Source organism: Carica papaya, chromosome 3, assembly GCF_054855325.1.
Source record: "Carica papaya isolate Zhongbai chromosome 3, ASM5485532v1, whole genome shotgun sequence".
NCBI lineage: Eukaryota > Viridiplantae > Streptophyta > Magnoliopsida > Brassicales > Caricaceae > Carica > Carica papaya.
This window is the reverse complement of record NC_142311.1, coordinates 4,593,291-4,611,225: the sequence shown is the minus strand read 5'-3', so window position 1 is coordinate 4,611,225 and position 17,935 is coordinate 4,593,291. Positions and strand designations below refer to the sequence as shown.

At 33.7% G+C, this 17,935-nt stretch overlaps 2 protein-coding genes across 2 annotated transcripts; one reads left to right on the top strand and one right to left on the bottom strand.

Moving 5' to 3' along the window:
* Window positions 1–5,355: 5,355 nt before the first annotated feature.
* On the bottom strand, window positions 5,356–6,923 carry LOC110815846 (protein LIFEGUARD 4-like). The gene is made up of 4 exons (XM_022043803.2): window positions 6,557–6,923; window positions 6,284–6,397; window positions 5,928–6,085; window positions 5,356–5,831 (listed from the first exon to the last, which is right to left on the bottom strand). Exons 1-4 carry the CDS (start codon window positions 6,780–6,782, stop codon window positions 5,625–5,627), a joined length of 705 nt encoding a protein of 234 aa, XP_021899495.1. The 5' UTR covers window positions 6,783–6,923; the 3' UTR covers window positions 5,356–5,624.
* Window positions 6,924–8,013: 1,090 nt separating this feature from the next.
* CLH2 (chlorophyllase 2) lies at window positions 8,014–10,703 on the top strand. The gene is made up of 2 exons (XM_022043815.2): window positions 8,014–8,360; window positions 9,880–10,703. Exons 1-2 carry the CDS (start codon window positions 8,064–8,066, stop codon window positions 10,552–10,554), a joined length of 972 nt encoding a protein of 323 aa, XP_021899507.2. The 5' UTR covers window positions 8,014–8,063; the 3' UTR covers window positions 10,555–10,703.
* The last annotated feature ends 7,232 nt before the right edge of the window (window positions 10,704–17,935 follow it).

The following is a 17,935-nucleotide window of genomic DNA, read 5'->3' as shown; positions in this document are numbered from 1 at the left end:
ATATCTATGTGTTTTGTGATCCAATTCTAGATTCCATATGCATGACTATTAAATCTTATATAAATATCTCCGTCACACACTACTAATAATTTATATTTTTTAAGACCATATGTTTTGAATTTAGGAATTGTTAGAGCAAGATTACTCGAATTTGGGATGTTTACCAAATTTTTTGGTTGAATTTAAATTTTTTCTCCTTATTTATGATGAAAGCAAAAAAAAAAAAAAAAAAAACTACATTTTATTTGAATTTGCTAAGACTTAGACAATATAGTTAATGCAATCTATGGAACCTAATCGTGATAGTATGTGTATATGCCTAAATTCTCTCAAGTAGCCACTATAATAACGTAATACAAATTTTCATCATAGGTCATTTTTTTTCCCTATAAAAAGAGACCACCATCTTTGAAACTCTTTTTACAAAATAATAAGTTATAAAAAGATATTCCACTCGTATTTGATAAAATTCGAACTGTGTCATTTTTATTATATCTCTATCAAATTTGAAGTTTGAGATAAAAATACTGAGAAAATAAATATTTAATATGCATACATTCACACAAATTAAAAAATAAAATAAAAAATACACAAAACTTAAACACAGTTTAACAAATATGACTACATTCACAGGCAAAATTGAGAAGAAACTTTCTACTTTGATGAAAATTGAGAGTACATTAATATGGTTATAGACCCATATATAGTTAGAATATTAGGATTTTTTCTCAAGATACTCATCAAGATATACACAGAATATTCCTCAGAATCAAGCTACATCAACAACCTTAATATTGTTTTGGATTCAAATCTACTTTATTATCATTTAGTTATTAGATTTTAATGATTTAATATATAAATTTTATTACTTTTAATTACAAATTCATTCATTCATCAATTAGATGATACATAGATAATAATCATAATTGTAACAGCTCGGAACTTGAAAGAAAATAAATTATAAATTAAATGTGCAAGTGAAACAAATAAAGTTAGAGTTTACATTTCTTACACAATAATTCAAATTGCCCAATAGGGTTACGAGAATGACAATTTTAAAAGAAATAACGAAAAATCAAAGAAAGAAATAAAAAATAAACAATTGGGCATCCTATTCGCAACCCTCTACTATCCCAGTAAGAATATCACACTATTCACCGATACAGAAATGAATGTTAGTAAAAATTATAAAAATAATTAATGAAGCTCTTAATTTAAGTAAATTTATTTATCATAAGTAAAATCATTTACTCATACTTATCATGTCGAGATTTCCAAAACCGAATTATAGAGGCAATAATATAAATGATATCATAATCTCATATTCAATCAGTCAGAACAACAAATTTCTCCTTTATCAGCCTACTAGTATCCATGAGGGTCCATAGGGATGTCACTACTACGCGTGAACCTTTATTCAACATTTTCAACTAACAGGTTGTCCCTATACCCCATCCGGTATGAGCGCCAAAAGATACCATCCATCAATATTGCATCCGGTATGAGAGTAAAACGGGTCATCCCCATAACCCGTCTGATATAAACACAAAAATATCAATCATCGATACCACGTCCGGTATGAGGCAACGTTCACAGTAGGGTTCCTTATGTACTTAGTTCGTCCACCATCTCATAAGATATCCAGTAAAGCTATCATTTATCCATTCACTTAATCAAACAATTTTCTGTTTACCTTTAATTTTCAGTTTTTCAATTTAACTGTAAATCATGTATAACAAGCAATACATACATCAAGGAAACACAATTGAATCATTATACCAATTCCAGTATATTATCATGCATTCGAAACCGTAAAATCAATCAATCAGTTAAATATAACAAAACAGTAATAAATAACTAGTTCCGACTCCATTAGTAATTTTTAATTATCGATAATTCTAAATTACTCAAAATACCATATTATTTATAATTAAATTTCAATTCGATAACAGAAAATAATGTGAGAAATTTTTACCCGAATCGATATTCGAAACGCTAAACTTTCAGCTGCGCTTACTGGCGGTCCCTGGGTTCCCTAAATTTTCTTTCGGAGATTAAAACATACTCCATGTACCTAAAAATATCCTAAAAACCTCAAAATTGGTGTTAGAAATATTTTTCGAATTCCGGCATGGTGGTGATTTGCCTCGGGCTGGCCTTTTTGGCCAGTTTTAACCAGTTTTGTACTCATTAATACGAGAAAACACATTAAGGGGTCTCAGTTGGTCGAAAAAAGTCAAAAAACAGAAGTTTATCGGTGGTGGAGTTTTCCGGTGTGGCAGCTCTGCAGACTCACATTCACGGTTGAGTGTTTTGCTTCGGTCAATCTGTAAAAAAAGAAATGGTGATTACATTGGTAGAAAAATTACACGAAACAGGAATCAGGAAGAGTCTCATCGGATGCGATTTTTTATTTTTCCTGCAGTGGTGCCGCCGGGCTTTACCCGCAATTTCTGCATCATCCGCTGATACTTTTGCTCTAATTTGATCATGGGGGTGTTTAAAATTGAATTTCGAGCGAATGAATTTTTTTTTTACCTCTTTTGGCAATCAGAGGTGGCTCCAGCACTGCAGCGATCGGATCTCTCTCCTGGCGACTGGTTCTTTTTCTCTGGCGGGGGGCTGGCGGCTAGGGTAAGGATTCAGTATGAACTGAGGTATTTATATCCGTCTCCCTTTAATCTGGATTGTCTATTGTATTTTATCTCGACTGTTCGATCGCGTTTAAATAGGAAGTAAATTTGGACCGTTTGTCCCAATTTGATCTGGACCGTACGATCGCATTTAAATAGGAAATAAATTTGAACCATCCATCGCGTTTAATCGCGACCGTCTTATCGCGCATGAGGAGGGAACGGATCCGAACTGTATTCGCGCGTGAGAATAAATCTGAACCGTCCGATTGCGGGCACGTGGATTGCCACCGTGGCCTCCCGCATGGCACCGTGTCAGCTTGCCTTGTCACATGGCGCGCTCCGGTTTGTTGGGGCTGCTGACTAGGTGGTGCTACGTGATACATCTTTCTTAAATTACGTTTTGACCCCCAGTTTTTAAATCTTTTAAAAACACTTCAAAAACTCAAAATTTTAGCCATTTTTTCCAAAATTATTTTCAATTTCATCATCCATCTATTTTTTCTAATTTTTACATTAAATAAAAATTCATAAATTAAAAAATTAAATTTTATACATTAATTTAAACTTTTTTTAAAATTAATTTAGGGTCTTACAATAACACAGTAAAAAAATAATCTCCAAATGATTATATATAATAATAAATAGGAGGAGAGCAAAAATTTGAAAGTTTGTATAATGCTATAAATATCATCAAAAGAGAGTAGCCCAACACAACTATTCTTAATAGCCTGTTTGGCTAATTTGTGGGCTAATTCATTTTGTGTGCATGGGAACCAAGGCCACAAACAATTAACACCATGTGCAATGACTTCGATTTTCTTAAGGATAGTTTTTGATGCACTAATTTGGAAAGATATTGTCAAACATTAAAGTAGAAACAATAAGCTACGAGTCAATAAAGATAATCACTTCTTTTGGCCTTGTTTATAATTCCTTTCGCCTTCTCTCAAGGATAAGGAGTTTAATTTCAGCTTTTCCAACCAAGATATTCAAGTCTTTGGTGGGTTGGATCCATGTAGGTGATAAATTATAATTGGAATCAGGACAACTACAGTTTGGTAGGTGTCATGTACTATGACAGTCAGCATTACATGTAAGTTTTCTGTTTTTTTTTTTTTTTTAATAACCAACTGATGCATATTAGAGGAGGTACTAAAGAGTAAAACCTTTGTTATCTTCCTGTACCCCTTGTAAGAATGGTCAAATATGTTTAGGGGTTTATAGAGTGGTTTGTATGAATAACTCGATTCTTTCAAAAGTAAATCAGGTTAAACGTAACAGAAGTAGAAAGAAAAATACGCTTCTATAAAAGTTATTGATCATCAATTTGAATATATTTTTTTAATGAAAAAAATAAGTTAATAGAATTCCAATTAATAAAATCAATACAAAAACCCTATTAAAATTTTAACAAAAGAATTCTAGTTAGACGATGATAAATAAATAAGTGCTTGTATGATTTATTGCTAGTTATTAGATAATCTTCATGGTGTATCATATTAAAAATAATTATGAGGGAAACCTAGGAGGCTTTTCTGAAGAAACCTCCGCCAAAACACCTTATGACATTCTTGAAATTTTGTATTTCATAGCTCTTCCCATTACGAGAAATATTCAACTGTTCATTTTGGAGTTTGAATTTAATAGATTTCTGTAATATAGTTGATAGGTAAATTTAGCATCAAATAATTGGTTAGAGTATGTGACATCTCCATCTATCATCATTGGAGAGACTCGGTATAATTTTTAGTGACATCTCCATCTATCATCATTGGAGAAACTAGGTATAATTTTTAGCTTACGAATAGCATGAGATACAAGTCTTGGCAAGGCTTGATTAAGTAATGCATGTTTCACTAATTCGTGGAGGCTTCCATTAATTGATCTACAATGTGAGACTTGAAAATATTTCACTGTTTGGCTCAAATTTCTATTAATTAATTGAATAAAACATTTTAAATACTGATAAGTTGAATTGTAGTTGAGTTTTTATTATAAAAAAGCTAAATAGAGAAATATTATACCTCAAATTAGAAGTGTTATTATTATGGACCAGCTTGACATAATTACCAAAATAATTAAAAAAAAAAAATTGAATATAAAAAATTGATTCACTTGGGTTGGGTCTTTGATCAAAATTCTTTAGTCCGATCCAATTTGATTTTAGATCTTTAACACCTCTAATCTAAATATATATATATATATATATATATATAATTATATTTTAATTATAGATACTGAGATAATTGATATATATAAATTTGTCTATTAAAAAAATATTTTTGTTACAAAAAATAATATCTTTGCATACTTAAGCTTTCTGTAATTTTCCATGTACTGTCATGGAAAATGCAGAATTCCTTACAACTCCCCTTATAAATAACTAATTGATAAAGAGTGCAAGCAACAGTCTTATTCTATACATACAGCCAACGTGTAAATGTGCCTCGTCTGGTAATTTAACTCTTAACTTATTTTTCCGACAACTTAATCATGCTGCATAGAAATTAAATAATGCTTCAATTATCAAGAGCATTCATATTTTATTATAGAGTTTACCACTCAGAATCTAAGTCCTATTCACTAATTTTATTAAAAGAGATAATTTTTTTAATTGTTAAACAAAAATTTATAATGCTTCTGTATAACTTTCTAAGGTTTTATATTATAAAATGTAAAAAAAAAAAAATATCAGACTTTCATAGAGTTGTTGACCTCATTGAGCCGCAAGTATTTAATTACTTCATAAGAGTTGTATCCAAGAAAGATAACTTGAAGTAAAAGCTCAAGATAATTTTCTACAAACAAGAGGACGTAATATATTATACATATAGAAAGGAAAGAGCCAGAACTATACAGGGCATTCCGAGTAAAGTGTACTAGTTAATCTTAAACCTTCAATAAATATTGGAGCTATGAAAATCTAAAATGACTTGGGAAGTAAATTTTCTGATGCGTATTTAATTTGGAGAGTGACAAGGTTTAATTTCACGCATCAACTACCCTTAGTATATTAAGAAGCGCTAGGAAGAGGTTGACGATGTCGAGATACAGAGAAACTGCAGCACATATATACTCGTCGTAGGTATAACGTTTGATGAGTTCGTCAGTGTCATAAACAATGTAAGCACAGAATAAAAGAGCTGCCAAGCCGCTGTATATAGTTGTTGTTATCTTCCCAAATGGGAAAAACACCTGTCCATTTCCAACAACTCTTTAAGTTATTTAAGGATCAAAAGTTATGACAGAAGCAAACCGTAACACCAATTATCAGAAAATTAAACCTCGTACCTGCATGATCCCAAAAAAACACAGCACAAGGAGAGAACCAAACAAAAAGGGTCCAAGAAACTTGAAATCTTGGCCTCTCTTTACCGCCCAGAATGTGTAGAGTGTTAGGCCGATCACCATAACACTAGTCAAGATTACAGCCTGCAAAATAACCTTCCCTGGAGTAGACATTAATTTGTTTGAATTATTACGCTTTCATTTCGGGAAATTAATGTTATTGTTTTTATTTTTTATTTTTAAATCAAAGGAGGCTGAAAGACAAAAGGGTAAGATCTGTATGAACATATAAACAGGATCAGATTAATTCATGAATTTATCCTTATGAAAATTGGGTTTTAATCTTGATCATATCATACCTGGTGCAAAGGCACAAGAAAGTCCCACGCCGAAAGAAAAGGTAACCGTGAAAAGTACAAGAAGAATGAGGTTGACCGGATGCTTCTTGTGGAAGACATATAATGGGCATAGAACTAAAAACATACAAATTGACAATTTAATCCAGGTCAAAAACCAAAATATACATACAAAATGTGATATACGTATATGTCAAAATTAAAAAACCTCAACATGCAGATAAATATCCTAACAGAAGATTGAAAAAGGAAACATTGAAGAGAATGAGAACGTACGGATAAGGGAAAGGATGACGGAGCCAATGTAGATCGCGAGACCGGCCGGAGTCCTGAGCACAAAGTCGGGGATCCGAGGAACGAAAACGACGACGGATGCGACGGCGGCGGTCAGGAGCAACTGTAAAGCGATGATTATGTAAACCTTCCTGATAAAGGCCCATCTGAATTGTGGATTCTCATTCATTGTAGGATACAATCCACTTTCCACATCGTGTTTTCCCATTTTTCTTCAGATGAATCCAGAAAGCGAGATGGGTTTTTGAGTTCGTATAATTTCTGGGGTTATTTGGGAGGATAGAAAGTGAGGGAAAATGTCAAGGAAAGTGTAGTGTCTGGGAGATTAACACGAGAAATGGAGAGAGAGAGAGAGATAGATATATATAAATACAATCATACGTACGTAACAGGACGTTGATTTGGTATTGGATTATTTTTGGAATGCGGTGCATGCAGACTTTTTAGATGTTCCATAACTAATAGTGAATTAGAGAGAATTAAAAAATAAAAAGTAGAATAATTTTTCTAAACTTTTTTTATTACTAAATATCACATATATTTAATTTAATAATTACTCTAACAAATATAAATATGGTTTGTGAAATTTTAAGATTGAATGGTCCAATTTATTTTGACAAATTCAAGTACTTTATTTTAAAAGATTCATGAGAATTTCCGTAGCCTAATAGATTTGAGGTTTTAATTTTTCTTTTCTATTCTTTTAGTCAAATTATATTATTTTTAATTTTTTTAATTAAAAATTCATACATTTCATTAATTTAATAAAACATGCACACTTATAATAATATAATTTTTTAAAGAAAACACACATAACATAATTTTTTAATAAATATACATAATAACGCATAATTCGTTACTCGAACTTATACTTTTATAAAAAAGAACAAAAATATCCATCATTTAACCAAAAAAAATTATTAGCATCTTCAATTTTAGTGTAAAGTTAGGGTGGTTATTAAGTAGGTTACATAAAATAACCAAATTGCCCACAATCAATCTTTTATATGATCAACCACAGACTGAAGCAAAAGAATTAGAAAAAAATACAAAAAAAAAAATGAAGATAGAGAGAATAATGGCAAAGACTAAGAGAAGAGGAAAAAAACTAGCATTTGATAAAAACCTCTTGTTCATAACGTAGGAAGTAGAGCTTAAAAGCTTCAAAAGTTTTTTTAAACGGAAGAAAATCTTGATTTAACAAATTGGTTTTATCACTAACTACAATTGGTTGCATATATATGAATGGTATTTAGAAGAGTAGATTCTTTAATGGAAGATTATTTTACAATCCAAAATTTTACAATTTGAAAACATATAAAATATATTTTAAGGTGTGTGAATGCTCTCTTAGGATCAAGCCCAATAATGGAAGAATGGATTATGACAGGCCTTGGGCTCACAGCCGAATTACCAAGCGAAGAGTCAAAAAGCAGCTCTGCCAACCAGAAGCCACACGCATTAACTTATCCAAGATTAGCACTTTTGAATGAAAAAGCTCAATACAAAAATCATGGCTTTTGCTTCTTCCTCTTCAGCGATTTCTTCTGTAGCAAATGTTTTTAGGGATGGAAGCTACACAACCATGCTTCAAACAGTTGACCAGTCAAGCACATCCACCATTTATCCTTCTCCACCTCCAAAGCCCCTCTTGATTGCTTTGCCCTGTGTAGCGGGAGAGTTCCCAGTTCTGATTTTGCTCCACGGTTATCTTCTCTATAACTCATTCTACTCACAGCTCATGCAACATGTTGCTTCTCATGGTTTTATTGTCCTTGCTCCTCAGGTAAATATTTCAAACCCTCCTTTCCTTTTCCTACACAGACTACATAGCATAAATTTAATCAACTTGATAATGAAATCTTGATACCAAGCGTTCCTTTCTTTTGCTGTTCGTTCAATTAACGAGTGAGATTTTTGGGGAAACCTATAGTATGAGTGATTGTAAACCGGTTGGTACAGAGGCTGCTGTGAGTGGATATGCTAATGTATAAGTAATACATGTTTCTTACTAGATGAGAGTGTGTCCATTTGGTTAGAACGTTAGCTTCCAAACAATCCGGCGCACAAAATATGCACCCTTCAATCAATTGGTTCCTATCTTATTATGGTTCCAGAGTCAACAATTGCATGTGAAGAAAACAGATGGAATGGCATAATAATATGCAACACATTCATTAGGCTTGATGGCAATCAAATACTTAACATTCCTTTGAGCAGGAGACTACTACCTGATACGCTCATTTAGGCTCACAGAAATGAAGGGGAGTTTTCGGCAAAAAAAACAGGTTATTATAAAGAACGATACTCGACGAGGTGTCTCATGAGGGCCACCTTATCGGGGCTAGCAGAGCTACGATGATAAAAAACATTAGGAGAACATCTGTTTTAGCAACGGATCAACACTTGGTCTGGAGATTGTGTATCCTATCTGAAAATGGTTGAATTCAAAAGGTATTCAAGTGGAAACCTCTTGGTGAAAATGATGAATCAATTGAATATCTCTTACGGACATGTGATTTTTGCTTAAAAATTTTGGCAAACTAGCCCTCTTTTGAAGGACCTTGATGCGTCAATTCAATTTGGTGATTGGGTAAGCATTAGTTGTCTTCTCCCCATAAAAAGCAATGTTTATGGTTTATTCTCATCTCGTGGGGCATATGGTAGTCTCATAATAAATGGGTGCATGAAGGAGTTCGGGGAGAATCACATACTCTTCTTTTTAAATTGCAATCAGTATTTGCAGAAATAGATGACTTGTGCAATAGTCCTATCAATATGCTTCTAGAGAATGAGAAGGATGAAGAAGAGGAGTAAACAGACTTTGTTATGTCCTATTGAAGGTACATGTAAAATAAATATTGATTCTTCTCTTGGTGAGAATCGCTAGATTGGCTTGGGTTTTGTAGGACAAGACTATAGAGGAAAGGTAATATTTACAGGTCTAAGACGAATTCCCTCTCCCTTCTATGTGGAAATTGCTGAGCTTCTTCCACTTCTATATGGTGTTGAAATAGCAATTCAAGAAGGATTCAGGCACAACATTTCTCAAAGGGGATTCCTAAACAATCTTCAACAAGTTAAAAAGCCAATTATGTGGACACCTCTGAAATAGAAATGTTAGTTGAGGGTGTTTATCTCTGCAATCTAGATAACCAGAAGAGAAGTTTTGAGTTTTTGGTCATCTAGATTGCAGGATAGAAGCATGAGAAGACAACCGAGAACTAGAGAGACAGAAACAGAGACAAAGATTTAACATTGTGAATTTATCTCATTACATTTCTTCTACATGTGCTCTCAAACAGTTATACGAGATGGCTGGACCAGATTCAACTGATGAGATAAAATCTACTGCTGCAATAACAAACTGGTTATCGGAAGGACTCCAAGGATTCCTCCCAGCAAATGTTAGGCCAAATCTCAGCAAGCTTGGACTAGCTGGCCATAGCCGTGGAGGCAAAACTGCGTTTGGTTTAGCTCTTCGAAAAGCAGCAACTAAGCTGAAGTTTTGGGCCTTAATCGGCATAGACCCAGTTGATGGAATGGACAAAGGGAAACAAACCCCTCCACCGGTGCTCACCTACATTCCTCACTCATTTGATCTTGATATGGGGGTGATGGTTATTGGTTCAGGCTTAGGTGAAATGAAAAGGAATCCTCTTTTCCCTCCTTGTGCTCCTAAAGGAGTTAATCACGAAGACTTCTTTAATGAATGTAGAAAACCAGCTTGTTATTTTGTGGTTAAGAACTATGGTCATCTTGATATGCTTGATGATGAAACCAAGGGGATTAGAGGGAAAGCTACTTACTGTTTGTGCAAGAATGGAAAGTGCAGGGAACCAATGAGAAGTTTTGTAGGAGGAATAGTTGTTGCTTTTTTGAAAGCTTATCTGGGTGGTGATAGTAGTCACTTAATGGCCGTGAGAGATGGGCATGAAGCTGCACCTGTGGAGCTTCAAACTGTTCAATTTCTTGAGTGAAAATCAATGAGTAACACATATGAGTGGCTAGATAATACATAACGTGGCTGTAGATGACTTTAATTTATTACCAACATAAATTCGGGCGAAATGAATATTTTGTGCTGGTTAGAATTTTTTAATTGGAATCGTCGAAATGGGTTAAAATATCTGAATTTACCTTTTCGATTTTCATATATCATTTGTTAGTTATTAAAAGTGGACCATTATTTGAGACACTATTAATTCATTTTTTACTTGTTAGTTAGGGTTCAACTTTTGTTTTTTATTTAGTTCATTAGAGATTGGTTGGCTAATAAGTATGGTTTTTATAACTATTCTTATGTGAAATTTAAACTTCAATGGAAAATTAACCAAGTATTTAGACATTGTAAATATAAGTACGAATGCTACGGATTAAAGTTTTAAATGGAACCCGTAGGTTGATTTAAAATCATCATTAAGAATATATCAGAACTTTAATAAATAAATAAATAAATAAATAAAAAGTAAATTACCATTTTAATCTCTAAACTTTTAGTTAATTATTCATTTTAATTCTAAATGAAATTTTTGTTACAAATTAAGTCTCAAATTTTTATAATTTTTTTTTTTATTTAAAATCACTAACAATTTTTAACCCAAAAAAAAAATGAAAAGGAATTAAAAATAATTTAAAAATTATGTTAAAAGAGAAGAAAAAATAAATGTTTACTGACGGGTGCATTAGCGAATTCAAATACAAGAAAGTATTAAAAGGAATTTGGAAATTGGGTTTTATAGTTTTAATCCAAGACTAAAAAATAGAAAAAGAAAATGAAGAGAAAGTTTGAAAGAAGGATTTGACAAAAAGGGAGAAGAAGCTTATAAAGAAGTGATAATATACAACCCCAACAAAACTCGTCAAATCAGAATCAGAATCTTGTTTATATTTTTCATTACTCTCTCCCTCTCCTCTGCTGACCAAAATTTTGAGTGAAAAGCTGGTGGCACGGGGTAACGCCTAAACTGACTTACATCACCGACCATCCAATAGACCTTCCTTTCAGATTTCAATACATTTTAGAGCCACCAGGCCCAGCCTTTTCTCTTCTCCTCAACCTAACCCACAAATTAATTATTATTGTTCTATCATTACAGGACAACCCTTTTTTCCTTTTTTTTTTTTTTTTTAAATAATAATACCCACAAACTTAATTAATTAATTACTAAAATTGTTGAATTTCACATTTTCGAAATAATATTTTTAAAAACAAAAAAAAAAGTAGAAATAAGTCAGATCTTGGAAAGCCACTGTTGAACACGCTCTATATATATATATATATATATTAAGCATCGTCCGTCTGATCTGATTGATGTAAACACAAGTGGGTAGGGAAAAAAAAAAAAAGAAAAAAGCATGGAGCCTTTTGTCTGTATGTATTAGTATGCGCCTTTAATTCAATATTAGTAATGTTTTCTCTTAGTTTTTTTGTTTCTATTGCATGAAAATTATAAACAAACAGAGATAATTTGAAAACATGTTGAAAAGAATTTCATTAAATAAGTGGGATATGTTCTTTTGTCCCTTTATTTTCAAGTGTAAAAACTATAAACAAACAAACTAGTAGTAATTTTCTTTTGAAATTTATCCAATAGGGTGGGTATTAGAGAATTATTGTGTTTTTAAAATAATTTGATTATTCACAGAGGACCAGCAAGAGAAGTAGATTTTCTTTTTTTCTTTTTATTTATTATCTCAAAAAAAAAAAAAAATTAATACATTAAATTTAAATTTGTCCAGTATTATAAGTGTTCATTGATTCCAAACTGGACTTCATTTAGAGACACATGACATTATCAAAGATCTAACTGAATTAGGCTTATTTTTCTTTTCAAATTTTCATGTTTAATTAAAAACTAAACAATCAAAATCAACAAAAATTAATATAAACTATAATCATGCACTAATTTCATAATTGACTAAAATCACTAATAATTTATTAAATATTACTTTCAAATTAAATTGAAATAGTTTTTTTTTTTTTTTTAAGTTTTAGTCTAAATTAGACTTAGACCAACTTAAAATTTTATGTCCCCTCCATATTTATACCAAAAATTAAACTGAATTGTGTTTCGTTTTGTTTGATCCGCTGTTCTACTTGATCATGGTGATATTTTATTATTTTTATTTTTATCTAATTAAAAAATAGATTAATAATTTTAATTAATTTACTAAAAATATGAGAAGATATTAATTTATTTATTATTTTTAGGATTTATTTATTTTGGTTTTTTTTACTATTTTTGCAATCTCCTCAAAGCTAGATAAGAGGATTTTATTGTAAGAATTAGGTAAAGTGTAGCAGCCCCGGAAATTCATAATTGAATTTATATTATAAATATCAAATGCGGAAGCGAAGTCAAAATTTGAATAACATCCCTTACACTGAAACCGAAACGTGCTCACAAAATATAAAAGATTAAACTATCTAAAGGAGAAACTTGAAAGTAAAAACTACGAATGTGACTATGGAGTCTTTAGGCGTCCCCTTCGTCGTCCTCCTGCGGAATTGGCTCGGGAACGATGTCCTCTTGATCTGAAATGATTAAATAAGGAATGAGCCACACTAGCCCAATAAAGACATCACGATATCTCACCGTCACGGAGGTAAAGGTGGGTAGAAAACACAAAAAGACCAATGGAGCATAATTTACAACAAATCATTTTATCGATAAATAAGCCTTTACCATTTACTTACCTCGGTGAAATTCATAAAACAATATACGAAAGCAATAACATCATCATCATCATGGAAACATATATATGAACTGTATAACATAATACCTATCACACTTTTCGTAATTCAATCGTTACACAACATATTTTCCTAATTCACCAGTCCACTAGTATCCATGGGGATCCATAGGGATCCCGCTACCCGTTAATCCATAACACTTGAAATCAAATTCCAGGGCCGTCCCCATACCCCGTCCGGTATGGGCGCCAAAACACACAAGATCCCCATACCCCGTCCGGTATGGGAGACCACAATCCCGGTAGGGTTCCCTACGGACCCGGTCCGTCCACCATCTCCCAGGATATCTAGTCGGGCTGAACACATTATACAATTTCCATTCACATAATCTTTCATTCTCTTTTTCCTCAGTCAGCATCATTAATCCACATACAAGCAAGCAAACAGTAATTTATGCTAAACAAACAACATACAGCATCAATATCCCGGTCATTTAATCCATAATCAATAAAACAGTAAAACATGCACACGAAACTATAAAATGAAAACATCGAACCTCATGCTACATTTAAAACTGTAAAACAGGCCAAATAACAGTTAACCGACAAAGACACTAGACTTGGGCTCCATTAGCGACCTTAAGCAATTTCACACATTCGTTGATTCATGAAATACCGTTTTATCATTTATTGAACTTTAAAACCGTGATAGGAAATAAGGTGAGGGGTCCTTACTCGTTTCGGGGTCCGAACACGGCTTCACAGTGCGCTTGCAGGCTGTCCCTAATTTTTCCTGAATTTTCCTCGGGGAACTGAAACGCACTACTGGTACCTGCACGTGTTCCAAAAAAATCCCAAATTAGGCCCAGGGCCCCTTTCGGCCCAAATCGCAACTCCGGCACGGCGGCTCCGCCGTGCTTCGGCGACGGCGCTGCCGCTGGCGGCGGCGAGTCGCCTCAGGTTGGCTGTTTTCAGCCGTTTTCGGCCGAATTCGGCCACACTCGCATCGGTCCCTGTGAGAAAACAACCCTAGGGCCCTCGGGGGGCCAAAAAATCACAGAAAAACGGAGCTTACCGGCGGCGGCGCTCTCGGGTGCGGCGGCTCTCCGACGAGGTTCGTGTTTTGGTGATTCGGCTCCAGTCAACATGTAGAGAAAAGAATGGTGATCACGGTGATATAAAAATTGCATCAAACGGAGGCCGGAAAAGGCCTCATCGGAGGCAAAAACCGAGAGGGGGCGCGGCGGCGCCGCTAGCCTTCGGCCGCGTATTCCGGCCGTTTGGCCGGGATTTTAGCTCCGATTTGGCCACAAGAGGAATCAGCATGGAAAAACGAGTCGGGGGTATGAAATTTACCTCGATCGGCGGTCGAAAATTTCCCCGGCGCGGCGGCGGGTGGCGGCGGTCGGCTTCTGGTTTGTCTTCTCCGGCGAGCGGCAGGCGGCTAGGGTTTGTGGTCTGGTGTGGGGGTTCTATTTATAACCCCTTGCCTTTTGATCTCAGCCGTTCATTTTGTTTTAATCTGGGCCGTTCGTTTTTGATTGAATCTGGGCCGTCCGTGCGATTGCATCTGGGCCGTCCGATCGCGTGATTGATCTGGACCGTCCGATCGCACCCACGCAGATCGCCAACGTGGCCCCTTTTCGAAGCGACGTGGTCTTGCCACGTGGCAGGCCCCGGTTGGCCGGGACTGCTGACCGGGCCTGCTGACGTGGCTGCCGACGTGGCCCCCCCTTTTTTTTTTTTCTCCTCCTTCTCGGTCCGGGCGCTACAGGTAGTCATGTCATTTAGACTTTCTAATGCACCTGCTACATTTATGCGATTGATGACTGATTTTTTGTGGCCTTTCATTAATCAATTTGTCATTGTGTATCTTGATGACATTCTCATCTACAGCTAAACTTGGGAGGAACACTTAGATCATCTGAGGAAAGTATTTGAATTATTACAGAAATATGAACTCCGCCTTAATAAGAATAAGTGTGAGTTTGGGCAAAGATCATTATTATACCTTGAATTTGTGGTGGATAATGGTGAACTGCAAATCGACTCAGGAAAATTGAAGGGTATTAAAGAATGGCCATGATTAACGAATGTTACTAAAGTTCGAAGTTTTATGGGAGCTTGTCACTATATTAGAAAATTTATTCAAAATTTTCTATGATAGTTGTTTCCCTACATGAGCTAACAAAGGCAAATCGTCGATTCGAGTGGACTCAGAAACATGATGACACATTTCATCTTTTTAAAAAAAAAGATATGCGAGACACCTGTTTTAGTTCTACCAAGTCTACAAAAGCCCTTTAAACTTGAGGCTAATGGATCTGAATATGTGATGGATGTTGTTCTGATGCAAAAAGGAAAAGTTATTGCTTACTATTCTGAATGGTTTCAAAGGTCTCAAAAGAACTACCCAACTTATGATAAGGAGTTGTTTGCCCTACACCAAGCCATAAAACATTGATGTGTGTATCTTTTGGGTAAAGAACGGTAGTTTACACTAATCATTGACCTCTTCAATATCTTTAAACACAGTTTAAATTACAACAAGCTCGTCACATGAAATGGATGACCTACCTTCAACAATTTAACTTAGTAATCAAGTACAAAAAGGGAGTTTAGAATAAATTGGCTGATATGCTATCTTGGCCACCGATAACAACACTTTGTTTGTCTGTTGTGATGGAGATTCAGCCAAGTGTACATGAAAAATATGTCAACATATACGACCATGATCTAGATTTTTCTGATATAGTGACTATGGTGAAAATGGAGAAACCATCTGAGTTTACATTGCGAGATGGATTACTCTACAAAGGATCACAATTATGTGTTTCAAGAAAAGCAAATCATATACAATGGATATGAGAAGCTCATACTTCAAAAGTAGCAGGACACTTTAGAGTAAACAAGACTGTACAAAATCTTCAATGTTATGTCTACTGGCCCCAGATACAATAAGATGTAAAACATTTTGTTAAAGCATATGTACTATGTAACACTTTAAAGTCATCAAATAAAAAGATTGGACATTACACACTATTACCAATTCCAAGTACACCATGAAAAAATATTTCTATAGATTTTATGGGAGGTCTACTAACTACTAAACGAGGATATAACTACCTATATGTAGTAGTAGATAGATTTTTTAGATGACAATACTAATACCATGCAAGAAGACCATCACGCGAGAAGAAACATTGAAACTTTTTTCAGACATGTCTGAACATATTTTGGGTTACCAAGCTCTACTGTTTCAGATCGAGATAGTCGTTTTTTTGGAAGCTTCTGGAGATCTTTATGGTCTATGATGGATACGAAGTTGAACAGAAGTACAACTTTTTATCTTCAAACTGATGGTCAAAATAAAGTTGTCAACCGGACTATCGTATATCTTCTGCGAGGTTATAATGCTCGACATCTTAAAACTTGGGATGAGAGCTTACCATATCTGCAATTTATATTTAACTGAACTATTCATACCTCTATTAATAAGTCACCATTTGAAGTTTGTCTTTGCTACTTACCACAAAGTCTATTTAACATTAAATTTACTCTTGAGTCAACATCAAAAGAAGTGCAAGATAAGAACGGTTCAGAGAAGGCTCAAAAGTTCTTAAAATATATTTGACGGGTCCATGGTGAAGTAGAAAATCCGTTGCAAAAAGCTTAGCAAAAATACAAAGCTAGACATGATCAACATAGAGTAAAAGGTGAATTCCAAATGGGAGATCTAGTATGGTTACATTTGAGAAAAGAGAGCTTAAAAGGAGAAGGCAATAAGTTAAAGCCTATTCGTTATGGTTCTTTCAAGATACTTAAAAAAATTAGTGATAATACATGTCAATTAGAGTTACCTAGTTATGCGGAAATATACTCTGCGATCAATGTTAAAAATCTAAAACTTTTTCGAACCATCAATGTTGGATGACGAACCTGGAGAATTTATACCTTCAGTTGAGGATTTGCACGCCGATAATGAGACCCCGTTACTGGAAAATACTATTCTTGAAATGAAAGTCACATAAACTCGTAGGAAAACACGATAAGCATTTCGTGTTGGAAACAAAGGACAAAAACCTAGTGTATCAAAGTGGTTCACTAAAAAAATGGGGGAATCTATGTTTCTCACTCTCAAATTTTAAGATCCAATAGGAGTTGGATTCCTTTAAAGAAATGGGAGTAATGATTATGGGTGATATTTTATTATTATTATTATTATTATTGTTATTATTGTTTTAATTATTTTAATAATTTTCATTTTTATCATTCTCTTTTTTATCTAATTAAAAATAAATAAATAATTTTAATTAATTTAATAAAAATATGAGAGGATATTAATTTATATATTATTTTTAGGATTTACTTATTTTAGTTTCTTTCCTATTTTTGTAGTCTCCTCAAATCTATAAAAAAGGATTCCTTGTAAGAATTAGGCAGAGAAAAACGAAAATTATCTTTTCTTCTTCAAAGATAAACTTTCTCTCAATTTTCCATTGACATCTGTTTGAGAGTTGTCAAGTTCTATCACTCTCATTCAGATCACTACTTTACAATGAAATTTGAATACTCATATTTAATGTATTCAAAATTTTTTACCAACCAATTCTTTCTCGTTAACTAAACTTACAATTTTAATTTCAATAAAATTTTTAATTAAGA

Excerpts from the sequence above, each read along its gene's own strand:
- CLH2 (XM_022043815.2), top strand. The coding sequence starts at position 8,064 with ATGAAAAAGCTCAATACAAAAATCATGGCTTTTGCTTCTTCCTCTTCA. Across the intron at positions 8,361-9,879 it reads TTATTGTCCTTGCTCCTCAG|TTATACGAGATGGCTGGACC; the intron begins GTAAATATTTCA and ends GCTCTCAAACAG.
- LOC110815846 (XM_022043803.2), bottom strand. The coding sequence starts at position 6,782 with ATGGGAAAACACGATGTGGAAAGTGGATTGTATCCTACAATGAATGAG. Across the intron at positions 6,398-6,556 it reads CGTCATCCTTTCCCTTATCC|TTCTATGCCCATTATATGTC; the intron begins GTACGTTCTCAT and ends GTATGTTTTTAG. Across the intron at positions 5,832-5,927 it reads GTTTTTTTGGGATCATGCAG|GTGTTTTTCCCATTTGGGAA; the intron begins GTACGAGGTTTA and ends GGAAATGGACAG.